The sequence below is a fragment of the Paramisgurnus dabryanus genome, chromosome 23, assembly GCF_030506205.2.
Source record: "Paramisgurnus dabryanus chromosome 23, PD_genome_1.1, whole genome shotgun sequence".
In the NCBI taxonomy this organism is placed as follows: Eukaryota; Metazoa; Chordata; class Actinopteri; order Cypriniformes; family Cobitidae; genus Paramisgurnus; species Paramisgurnus dabryanus.
In genome coordinates, this window is record NC_133359.1 from 29486130 (window position 1) to 29498430 (window position 12301).

Below are 12301 nucleotides of genomic sequence, written 5' to 3' on the forward strand. Positions count from 1 at the left end.
TCCACCTGCATTTATATTTATTATATTATTATATAAATAACTTTAATAATGGTAACAGTATGCAGAATTATAAGTAAAAATACAGGAAAATAGCACATCATATAGTTATCATATAGTTATAACACAATTGCATGCAGTACACATTCTATAAATGACGAAACATACTGTACTTAAAACAATTCTTATGTTTTATTCTTCTATTGTAGATGCAGTTTGTGTTTATCATGAGATTTAATTTGGGAGATCAGGTCACCAACTAGATTTATTCAATATGTAATGCTAAAAACAGAGGGCTGAATGTTGTATTACATTTTTATAACTGGTTTTGTGTTTTTTATGTATGTTGTTCTTGAATGATATGTTGCCTTAACAAAGGGAGCCATTGTGTAATTGATATTTGGCAATAATTTTTCCAGTTGAGTTATATCATTTACTTGGCGTAGCTAGAGGGTAAGGGTATTGAATGTCTAGAAGTAACATTTAAAAAAATCTTTTTTATTTTACAATTTTTGTGGCATTTTACTGCAGTTTGTCCCTCCCGTCAAGAGTTTCAATATAAAAGTTTGACGTAAATAAATGTGTTAATATCTATGGATAACTTACAACCTTTTTCACAATAATGTCCAGCAGACTAAATAACACCAATCCAAATGTCTATTTTCATTTGTGAATATTTAGAGTTTGTGCAATATGTGTGTGTGTGTGTGTGTGTGTGTGTGTGTGTGTGTGTGTGTGTGTGTGTGCGTGCGCGCCTGCATGCATTTCTAACAATTATAAACATCAAACAGTTCTCAGAAAAAATAAATAAATTACACAGGTCACTTCTATTGGTTACAGTTTGTAGTGGTTAAATGATTATTTGTGATGCAATACATACAACAATAATATTTTTAATATAGTCACAGTAAAAATAGAGTTACTTGGTAACAGTAACCAGTTTGACTGACCTGACTCTTCTTATCTGTTTCACATCAAACATGGAGACATTTTTCTTTGGATTTACCATTTTATTTAAAACTAGGGTTAATAAGTAAGCAATGAAGATGCCCAACAGAACATTGCACTTTGATAAACCCACTGCCTTGCTGAGTCACTGAGGACATTTGGGGGGAGGGGGGTCTGGGGTCCTATAAGTCTAAACCTAGAGAAAAAACCCCACCTGACACTGTCATCATTCTCAATTTTACTGCTTTAGATCTCAGCGGTGCTTCTATGCAAATACAATAACAATGGAAATCGTCAAAAGCAATGCAAGTGATGCAATATTACATTTAGATGTCTGTGTTGATAAGCTGTCACCTCGGCCTGGGATAACAGAACTTCTTAAAAAACTAAGACCACAGTGGAAACCAGAAGATATTCAGATCAAGGCAAGTTGGCAATTAAATGGATGATATTTTTACCAATATTTTACCTACTTAAAGTAAGAATTGTAAAAAGAACACTTATAATTATAATATATGTTTATCTTGTTTGTGTTATTGCTTATTCTTGGCTCTTAAGGCACAATCTTGAATGCTTCCTAATCTGTAATAAACTCTGGATAAAAACTCATTGAATAAATGTAAACATCAGGTACAGTAACCAACAATGACTAAACTAGTCACAGTAAAGCTGAACAGAAATGTCCTTCACAATAATTGATTCATTAATGAATACAGTGGTCACATGTATTTTCAGTTTTGGAAATAGTCTAAATATTTTAGCTTCTAAGATAAAACAGTCACTTGCATATTCATAAGCATAACAGTTAACAATGACACTTAAAGTAAACTGCTTACTGTAGAGATATATTGTAATAGTCACAGCATTTAATATTTACAGTATTTTAATAAGTTACTCTACCAGTTTTGTAGTCAAGGCAACCCAAACTGAGGTCAAACCAGACCAGACGGATAGTTCACACAAAAATGACATTTCTTTCATCATATCATCATGTTGTACTAAACCTGTATGAGTTTCTTTAGTCTTTTGAACACAAAAAAGTCAATAAAATAATAGTACAGTTATGGCATGATGTTACACTGTGGGATCTCAGTTGTCACACTGTACAACAATAAAGACTAATTACACGTTATGTCTGCAGCAAACACACCATAGGCTAGCAGTTAATTCTAACTAGGATGATTTACGGAGTGTGACTTTATAAATATATACTGCATTTACTTTATAATGAGTCAATTAAGAGCTTTACAGCTTGCTTCTCCATGCTGTGATTCTTAGACTCGATCGCGCCAAGAATTGCAAAGGGTTACACAGATGTAAGCTATAGCTTCAATCTGTATTTTCTTTACTTTATTACGTGTCATATTTACATCCTGAATTTATACTTGGAATGCATATTCTGTCTGCTTTTTCTGAAATGAACATGCAAGTTTAATGTGTTAAATTAAACAATAATTGGAATTAAAATAATATTTTTTTGTGCATTGGGAGTTCCTTATCTGATGTCAGATATAGCTAGGGTTGCCAAACTGTCCCGTATTCAGGGGCGTAGCAGCCATTTTAAAAGTGGGGGGACAGTATGGTAATGTGACCTAAAGCTGATGTTCATAATAATACATTCTAAATAGAATACCAATTGGCATTTTACAGCACCCTAGTGGCAATTTTGGGAACATGCCATGATAGCTTACATGAACCTATTTTTGTGAAATCATACTCACAATTTAAAAATACTGCAGGAATTTAAAACTAATGTGAGACTATCTATAGCCTACTTTATTTTTTATGAAATAAAGATATTTTATGATAGTTACAATATTTCAGTTACACTACATTTGTATTTTGATGAATATACAGATTACATCTACACTAATTTTATACAACATACATTTTATGAAAATATAGCAATAAAACCTAAATCAATGTATTTACAAGTTTTTAATATTTTCAAGAAGGAAGTAAGTTCTTTAATCAAAACATGGCCTTGGGAAGTGGGGGTGCTGCAGGTGCAGTACCCCCTGTTGGCGAGAGGGAGATTTTTTTAAGTAAAAATATTTTGCGCAATTTATATATTACTTATGAATATCTTAGGAGATTATTTTTGACACACGTAGGTTATTACGTGTATTTTGGATTTTAATTGCATTACTGTCTGTGCCATCTCCGTGGCCTCATCCGAGCGCACTTTCTCCACCTTGCGTCTTTTGAAGACATGGGTACGCAGCACAATGACCCAGAATAGACTAACACATCTTTGGCTAATGCATGCCCACACAGAAATTCTGAACTCCCTGGGCATTCGTCCCCTAGCTCATGAGAGACTTTGGACTCTATTATACAACCGGTGCAATGTGCGACGCAAGTGTCTTTTGCTAGAGTAAAGAGCGCGTTGATATTATGCGCATACAGTATTAACGGGATGACAACGCGGGTTTGCTTATCACATACATGAATGCGAAGCAGCACAAAAACGCTTTTTAATATGAAAAATTAAAGGATTAAAATGTAAAAGATTATTATTATTGAGTCTCTTGGACATAAATGATGACCGATTATGAGACGTAAAGAGCTGCTTCATCTGTAGCTAAGTAAATAAATGCTTTACTTTAAACGAATGCATCTTATTTTTATGCTACCCCACAAATTTATTGTATATAATGACTCTGTACCTGTGGATATGGTGAGATGAGAACATTTGTAAATTCTTTATCTCTTGTTTGTAACAAATAAAGAATTTTTAGAGTACAAACCTTATCCTAATATATTCTAAAAATGTAATTATAAAAGTAGGCTATACAATATCAGAACTAAACCCATTATTATTTTTGCTCAATTTATGAATTATAAGTAAAAAAAGACAGTAATAGTACTATTTAGTAAAAAAAGATCTATTTAAAAATATACTAGGTATGTTACTGTGAGAATATTTTACCACTGTTAATCGACGTGTGATCCTAATTTAAAAACGACAGTAAAATATGTTCGTCCGCATGGACATTAAAAATTGTGAAGTTTAATTAATATTATGTTTGTCACGATGAGCAGACGAATGAGAAGAGGATGGATCCAAGTGCAGTTAAACAAATTTATTATAACAGGTAAGCAAAGCAAACACGAAAAAACTCAGAGCAACACATCGTAACATTAAGATAATGGACCGTGACAAAGGAGTGAACAGGAAGTGAATATATACACAATATTGACCAATGAAATTACCAGAACAATGAAACACTATAACAACAAACAAGGGGAGGGGCATGAAGACAATGAGTAACCAGGGTAACAAAGGACTAGGCAGAGACAATCATCAACACGAGGAGAAACAGGCAAGACAGGCAAATACAACATAAACACTAGAAAACTAAAATCACAAGGACAATATAAATCAAATACAAAGACAGGATAAGAAACAACACAAGATATAATGCAAATCAAAACCATAATAAAAGACAAAAACCCAATCAAAAACAGTACCCAATACAATAAACAAGAAACAAAGGTAGCAATAAGTAAAATAAAAGAACACATGACAAGGAAATAATAAATCTCAAAAACACACAAACAGAATCCCAACAGTACCCCCCCCCCCCTACGGAAACGGATACTAGACGTTTACACGAAACAGGTAACAAATCAGGTGGGAGGTGGAGCAGAGGCGGAACGGGGGAGGGATGGGGGGCCAACAAAAGTCCAATAACCAAAATCCAAGGCGGCGCCGCGGGCAGCGACAGAGTCCAAGGCGGCGCCGCGGGCAGCGACAGAGTCCAAGGCGGCGCCGCGGGCAGCGACAGAGTCCAAGGCGGCGCCGCGGGCAGCGACAGAGTCCAAGGCGGCGCCGCGGGCAGCGACAGAGTCCAAGGCGGCGCCGCGGGCAGCGACAGAGTCCAAGGCGGCGCAGGCAGGGCAGGACGCCAGGGCGGCGCAGGCATGGCAGGACGCCAGGGCGGCGCAGGCATGGCAGGACGCCAGGGCGGCGCAGGCAGGGCAGGACGCCAGGGCGGCGCAGGCAGGGCAGGACGCCAGGGCGGCGCAGGCAGGGCAGGACGCCAGGGCGGCGCAGGCCGGGCAGGACGCCAGGGCGGCGCAGTGAACCACAGCAAATCTGGTGGGACTGGAACCCAAGGTGGCGCCCGTGACACTCTGGACCTGTACAAAAAGACAGGGAGGAGAGAGGCTGGCAAAGCCAGAAAAACAGGACACAATGCAGGCAAAGAGACACTTAACAGTTCAGATTATTCGAACAAAAACATGGTAGTGAGCTCTTTGAAAGTCATTTGCAACAGTTCACAGGGCAGATCACTGGGCAGCGCACAGGGCAGATCACTGGGCAGCGCACAGGGCAGATCACTGGGCAGCGCACAGGGCAGATCACTGGGCAGCGCACAGGGCAGATCACTGGGCAGCGCACAGGGCAGATCACTGGGCAGCGCACAGGGCAGGAGATTAAACAGAGCACAGGGCAGGACATTAGACAGAGCACAAAGTTCAAAAATAGTCATCTTAGGTGGGGCAAATAGTTCAGAATCAAATGAGGCCCGGTAGATAGGTGCAAAAAGTCTATGTGAGTCAAAGGCCATCTTGGCTAGGGCTGAAAACCTAGGTGAACAAGTGTAAGCTGACCTACATGACGCAGAGAGTACCAAAATAACCATCTTATCCTTGACAGGAAGCTCTGGAGGCTTGGTGACAGGCTTTATGGTAGAAACAGGAAACTCAGAGAAAGTCAGCTCAGCAGACCTTGTCGAGGCAGTAACCTTAATATCCTCAATCTTAGCCCTCTCATCATAAATAGGAAATGTCTCAGACTCACGTGACCTTAGTGACTCGGGTGGCTTAATGGTGACAATAGACTCAGTGATGAAACGGGTAGGAGACTCAGATTCAGACCCTCTAGTCGTGGGAGAAAGTTCAAATGACACAGGTCCAGACCCTCCAACCGTGACAGGCAGCACATCAGTCTCCTCCAATGATTCAGTCTCGGGGGCTTGGGAGACATCGCAGGACACAGAGGAACAGAAGACAGACCACACACACCCCAGAGCTACGGCAAATGTAGACAGAGCAGAGTTCAAAGAACATACCTCTGTTGCCTCTTTGAGAACAGGCGGAGGCTTGACAACAGCTCTTCTGAGAGGTATAGTCCTAGCAAAGGCCCGCTGGAGAATGGGTGCAGGAAAGGGTACAGCTGTCTGGAGCACTGGTGCAGGAATGGCGGCTGCCATCCCGAGAACTGGTGTAGATCTGAAAACAGGTGCAGGAGAAACTATAGCTCTCTGAAGAGTGGGTGCCGGAATAACGGTGGCCATCTCAACCACTGGTGCAGCCATCACAGCCATACTGGGAACAAGTGAAGGCTCACCGGCGGCCATCTTGACAACAGGTGAAGATCTTACTGGTTCGGTGGTGAAAGGGGTTCTTCTTATAGCCAGTCTAGAGCCTAGTCCAGGCTTAACCGATGTGATGGCTTCAGAAATGGCTAAAAAATGATCAAAAAGGGCTGTAGACGCCCGTACTGACATTAATGGAGCATCAGCTAGACTAGAGATCAACCGCTGCGTTTGAGCGCAAACTGAAAGAACTGGAGAGGCGACCATCTTGTGACATGGCCCGGGTGTGGTGGTTGCCCTCTTGTGGAGAGACTCGGACGTCTTCGCTGAACAGATGGGGAAAGAGAGATCAATATCACGGCTGTCAACAGACTGCTCGTGTGTGGATATCCTCTTTCTTCGTCGACTGCGCGAACAGCGCGAGGAAGACGCGCTCACCGACTCAGCAGTCTTTGACGACGAGATTGAAGATTTCGCCTCAGGCAGCTCCGGCGTGAAAGAAACACACCCCCTGCGACGCCAATCTATGTGACGAGCAAAGGCGAAAAAATCCAACACGTCAAGTCCATTAATTTCATACATAGGGATCGGCTCACCCAGACAATGGTTAAACCACACCTTCATTTCAATGTCGTTTAATCAAAGCCCACGGGAATCCGCCCAGAACCTTTGAGCGAATTCCTCCACTGATTCATCCCGCGGACGTAGTGAAGCCAGTCTGGTGCGTCTCTTCCTGAATTCCTTATCCGACATGGCAGGAGACAAACCAACATCGGGACAAACAACTCCGTTTGCGGAGTTCACAACAACTGCTGGATCCTGTGTGGGACGGTCCATTCTGTCACGATGAGCACACGAATGAGAAGAGGATGGATCCAAGTGCAGTTAAACAAATTTATTATAACAGGTAAGCAAAGCAAACACGAAAAAACTCAGAGCAACACACCGTAACATTAAGATAATGGACCGTGACAAAGGAGTGAACAGGAAGTGAATATATACACAATATTGACCAATGAAATTACCAGAACAATGAAACACTATGACAACAAACAAGGGGAGGAGCATGAAGACAATGAGTAACCAGGGTAACAAAGGACTAGGCAGAGACAATCATCAACACGAGGAGAAACAGGCAAGACAGGCAAATACAACATAAACACTAGAAAACTAAAATCACAAGGACAATATAAATCAAATACAAAGACAGGATAAGAAACAACACAAGATATAATGCAAATCAAAACCATAATCAAAGACAAAACCCCAATCAAAAACAGTACCCAATACAATAAACAAGAAACAAAGGTAGCAATAAGTAAAATAAAAGAACACATGACAAGGAAATAATAAATCTCAAAAACACACAAACAGAATCCCAACAATGTTGTTATAATGTTATATGTTGTATGTAAATATGTTCTATGTATGTATATCTGAAGTTATAACGAAAGTAATTTCCCCTGGGATTATTAAAAGTATTTCTGCTTCTGATTAATAGCGCATATATTTATCTGATAACTGATGATGTCTGTGTGTTTCAGACCCTGGCTGTGTGCACTGAAGTGTATATGACAATAAAGTAGTAAAACTCATTGTATTTATTTTTAAAATGTATTTTAAATAGGCCTAGGCTCATAGGTTTTTTGTTTGAAAAAAAATTATTTCACAGCACCCCCTGTTCAAAATGACTTCCAGCGGCCCTGAATCAAAACATCAAAACTTCCAAACTTTTGACAATTAAACTAGATTATTTTTAATCCTGTTGCTCCATTACTTTAAACTTTGTTTTGAATCTCAGTTATGGATTAACTTTAATGTATGATGAGTTCAAATACATTTTCTACAATTAAATATGTGGCTAAATCATCAAAAAGAGACACCGCGAGCGTGGGTCTCAACAGAGTGAGTTTGACGGCTTAAAAATATTACTTAACACTACCAGTGACAGCTCCCGATGCTCGTATGCGCTTCTCCTCTGTCATGCGTGCGCTCCAGTCAGAAACTGAGAGCAGTGAATAAACGGACACACGGCGGTGCTTCATGACAAATGCGTCGCATCGGCACATCTTGTTCATTCATTAAATCACAATAACTGAGCTTCGCAATATTTCCTGCCACATTGCTTTGTTAATCAATACAATTGATTGTTTTAAAAGATCGTCAAATGTTTTTATTTGAATAAGATCTTTAGATTACCGATGTATAGTGATTTATAATAGGCTACAAAAAATATATTACATTTGCCTGCATAAACTGTTTATTTTCTTTATGAATGACAAAGTCAACATTTGTTGCTGTTTAATTACACCAGCAGATTCATCAGCGCAGATGATGGATTTAACATAAATAAGTTTTAATCTATATTATAAGATTTGTAAGCTGTGTTTAAATGTAAGTGGTGCAACACAACTCGAATTAAAATTAAACTGAGATAAACAAACCACATTTTAGCTCTAAACTCTGCTTATTTTAATCTGTGCAACCCACGCTGAATCCTGCGCAGCGTGAGGAGGTCCATAGTGTATTTTAACTACAGTAGGTTAAATCATAACATGAAAACTTTATCGCGTGATTTGTGTCATCACAACATTATCTAACGTGTGTTTGAAAAAATTATGTAGGCTAATTGTCCTTTGCTTTTTTCTGGGGTGCATTTTATCCCAGACGGCGTAATAGCAAAAGTGAATGAACAGACAAAACTTCACAAGAGCAACAAGAGATTTGAAGCTCATGCAGACACGCTCAAAAGGTGATTCGCTCTGTGATTGGCTGAATGTTAGTTCACTCAAATCTAAGTAACAAATCAGAGAACACTGTCAGGGACGTGCACAGACATTTTGAGGGGCAGGGGCTCAAGTGAAATAAAGGGCACTTCTCATAATTATGTATATTTTTTCTTTTTTTTTTTTAACAAAAAGTATATATATTAACGCAATTCTGTTATAACTGAGATATCAAGCAAAACTAAGCATGAGACATGCGAGACAATGATGCGCGGGGCAATGTACAAAACAACCGGCACCCGACCAACGTTTTCAACTAACCCGCCGGTAAGTCTGACCGCAAAAAATCCGCGGGTGACCTCAGGCATCCACTCATTTCGGATCAACCCGCGCATTACTGATGGGAGAGGATTTGTTGCAGACCAATGCAGCATTCCCGCTTGTGTCGTGGACCCCGGACGATTGCGAGAGGCGGTGGTATGCATTGCATTACAATCGCAGTAGAGGGTTGAGATTGCAGTCTTTAAACAGACTAGCATGGCAACAGGTATGCCTATAATATTAAATATTTAATTTCATTATTGTTTCATGTAATTCTAAAAAACTTCCTGCTTGCCATGAATTGTAATGAATTATGAAACAAATGTTATAAACAATATGCTAACATTAAAGTGTGCTTTTAAGTAAATTTTATGTGCAATGCTTTTGAGTTGGTGAAACTGTCCATGTTAAGGAGGATCAGCACCTAAGACATTTTAAGATCCTTTGTGAATAGGTCTTAGTGAGTTAGGAGTCCTCTCGACTTCTTTTAAGCTGTCCCAGACTTAGGTGCTACTTTTAGGGCTAAAATGCTTTGTGAATTACTCTTAGTGAAAAAAATTAGGAGTCCTAAATTTAGGAGTGACACGCGGCTGAAAACGATCGTCATAAGAATAACACGCCCATATAAATTCAAGTCTCCACCTCCCCCACGCCCTCATTTTACGACATTGACACATGGAAGACGGCAAAGAAGACAAACCGGGGAAGTGGAAAGAAACAAAATTGTTTTATTTGGGAGTTTAAAGAGCGGGATTAAAGACACATTAATAATTGCATGACATTTTGTAATATTTGTATTATTATTTTTATTATTAATGACACTTAATTGATATTTAGAATAATAATTATTTATTATTATTATTATTATTATTATTTACTGTTGCCTACATCTAAATTATATGTCTGCTTAATGGTTCGGTTAAGTTTTTTTAAAATAATATTTTAAAATGATGTAGTAACTTTTATAGTGTGTTTTTCTGTATTTACATACAGTTGTTTGTTAGCTAAGATCCAGTTTCATACGGAGCTCCGGATATAATTCAAATTAACAATTTGTTTCCAAGACATCCACATGTTTTACTAGGCTAATTCATAATTTGAAGTAATAATAATTGTAATAGTAATGACGAAATATTATAATAATTAATCCCAAGGAACAAACTGTTGAATATTGGGAACGAATTTTATATTTATGGCCATACTTTAGACTAAATAAGAAAAAGAAGTGTCCATAATGTAGCATAAAAGATAGTTCGTGGCCATGATTTTGTCCGCATGTCATCATGATCGGATTTATGGCTCCATTCAACACAAACATTTTACTTTACCTATTCATGTGTAGCTATTTATTTATCATCGAATGGTATGTAACTAGCTTACCTTTTGATGCATTATTACCATGTTTTCGTAGCACATCCTTGTGCTTTCTTGCAATGTGCCGCTTCAGATTCCAGGATGAATATTTGCTAACTTTTACAGTCTCTCCGCACTTCCTTTTAATGTTTTCTTCCTGTCCAATCTTAACTTTGATTTTTACTTTACATTTATGTATAAGGCTTGAATTCCACAACTTATTGCTAGACGTTTTTACAGATTCTCGAACTAGCAAATTATCAAAGGGCGTTCTGGGTTCAACGAGCGGTGCTGAGCGAGCTACTTTTTAGAAAGGCGCTTTGATGGTAATATTACCGCACCGCTCAAGGCTCCGCTCCGCTCACATGCTTTGCCCTGAAACGTCAGGTAAAGCGCCCAGGCTCTCAACTGAAGGAATACATATGCATACAAATCAAATGCTTTGGTAAAGTCTCTCAAATTAAACATTGAAGTCCATGTTGCATAAAAATAAACACTGAAGTTTGTAATTATTATTTTTTTTTTACAGTGGGTCATAATATATCATATATTTTAGTTTGTCAGTGCGTTTTTTGGTGTTAGGAAGTGTTTGCGCATTTCTGCACTAACTCAAAATGTGCGTACACCACCTCCTGAGCAGGCGTAGGATTTGAGCGTGCCGTACGGCAACGTCCATAAGTCACCGTGGTTTTGGGTGTACGCCAGGTGTACGCTGGAATTTTGGTGTACGCACTTTTGATAAATGAGTGCCATTGTGTTTAAGTGGAGAAATCCAACTTAACTTGATCATCTTGTTCAGGCTTGATCATCAAAGTATTTTTTATATAAGTGTTTACAAACTTTAGTCTTTCCTTATAAACAGCTTGTCATTTAAACCAAAATAATGTGATTCATCATCTTAATTTTTTAATAGTATTACGTTATTTCATTAACATGTTAAAAACTTAATCAAGATAGTGCAAAACCGTGTAAAATAAATGAATGTACTTTGTAATATTGTTTAACATTTCTTGAAGCAAATTTTAATTAAAATATTTAAATACTAATATAATTTTAATGTCTTCATGATTCATAAATGTATGGTGTCATATGCTGCTGTGACTGTACCGTTGCCGGCTTTCTATTGGCTGATTCAGAGATTAAGGGCGGCCATTTCAGGTTGAAATCATTGTAGTCCTCAGTTTGCAGCACTTAAGAATGGGTCTTACACTTTACTGAAAGTTGCTTTCAGCTTCTTTATAAACGTCTCCTATTCTCAGACTGGTCCTACTCCTTACTAAGAATTTTTTGACACTTAAGTCATAGCTTAAGACTATTCTTAAAAGCATTTCTGAGATGTTTTATACATACGGGCCCAGAACATTATTAAATTTTTTAAACTTAATCTTACAGTTGAATTTACATGTTCCAGGATACTAAATGTTTACTTCAATGGTTGTTCCTGTATTGGTTGTATTTCTTAACATATTTGAATTTTGTTTTAAGACCATAGGTAAAAAAGTAATAAAGTAAAAGAACCATTTAAAACATTTAGGGATATATGAGTGATTTTAGTGCAGATGATCATATACAATTTTTTAAACAAGGCATAAACTGTGGCTTGTACAGCATACCTTTTCTAAAATGTCT

General features: G+C 38.3%; 1 protein-coding gene across 4 annotated transcripts in view; it reads left to right on the forward strand.

Annotated features, from left to right (window-relative positions):
- Positions 1 to 1142: 1142 nt before the first annotated feature.
- The window catches only part of LOC135780875 (ethanolamine kinase 1), a 155330-nt gene continuing 144171 nt past the window's right edge, over positions 1143 to 12301 (forward strand). For 3 of the 4 annotated variants that reach the window (XM_065291166.2, XM_065291167.2, XM_065291168.2), the window contains exon 1: positions 1144 to 1370. In XM_065291166.2, the coding sequence (XP_065147238.1) occupies positions 1230 to 1370 (141 nt within the window). In that variant the 5' untranslated portion in view covers positions 1144 to 1229. Of the gene's footprint in view, positions 1371 to 12301 lie in introns of all 4 variants that reach the window. The other variant, XM_073813240.1, reaches the window with a different exon arrangement.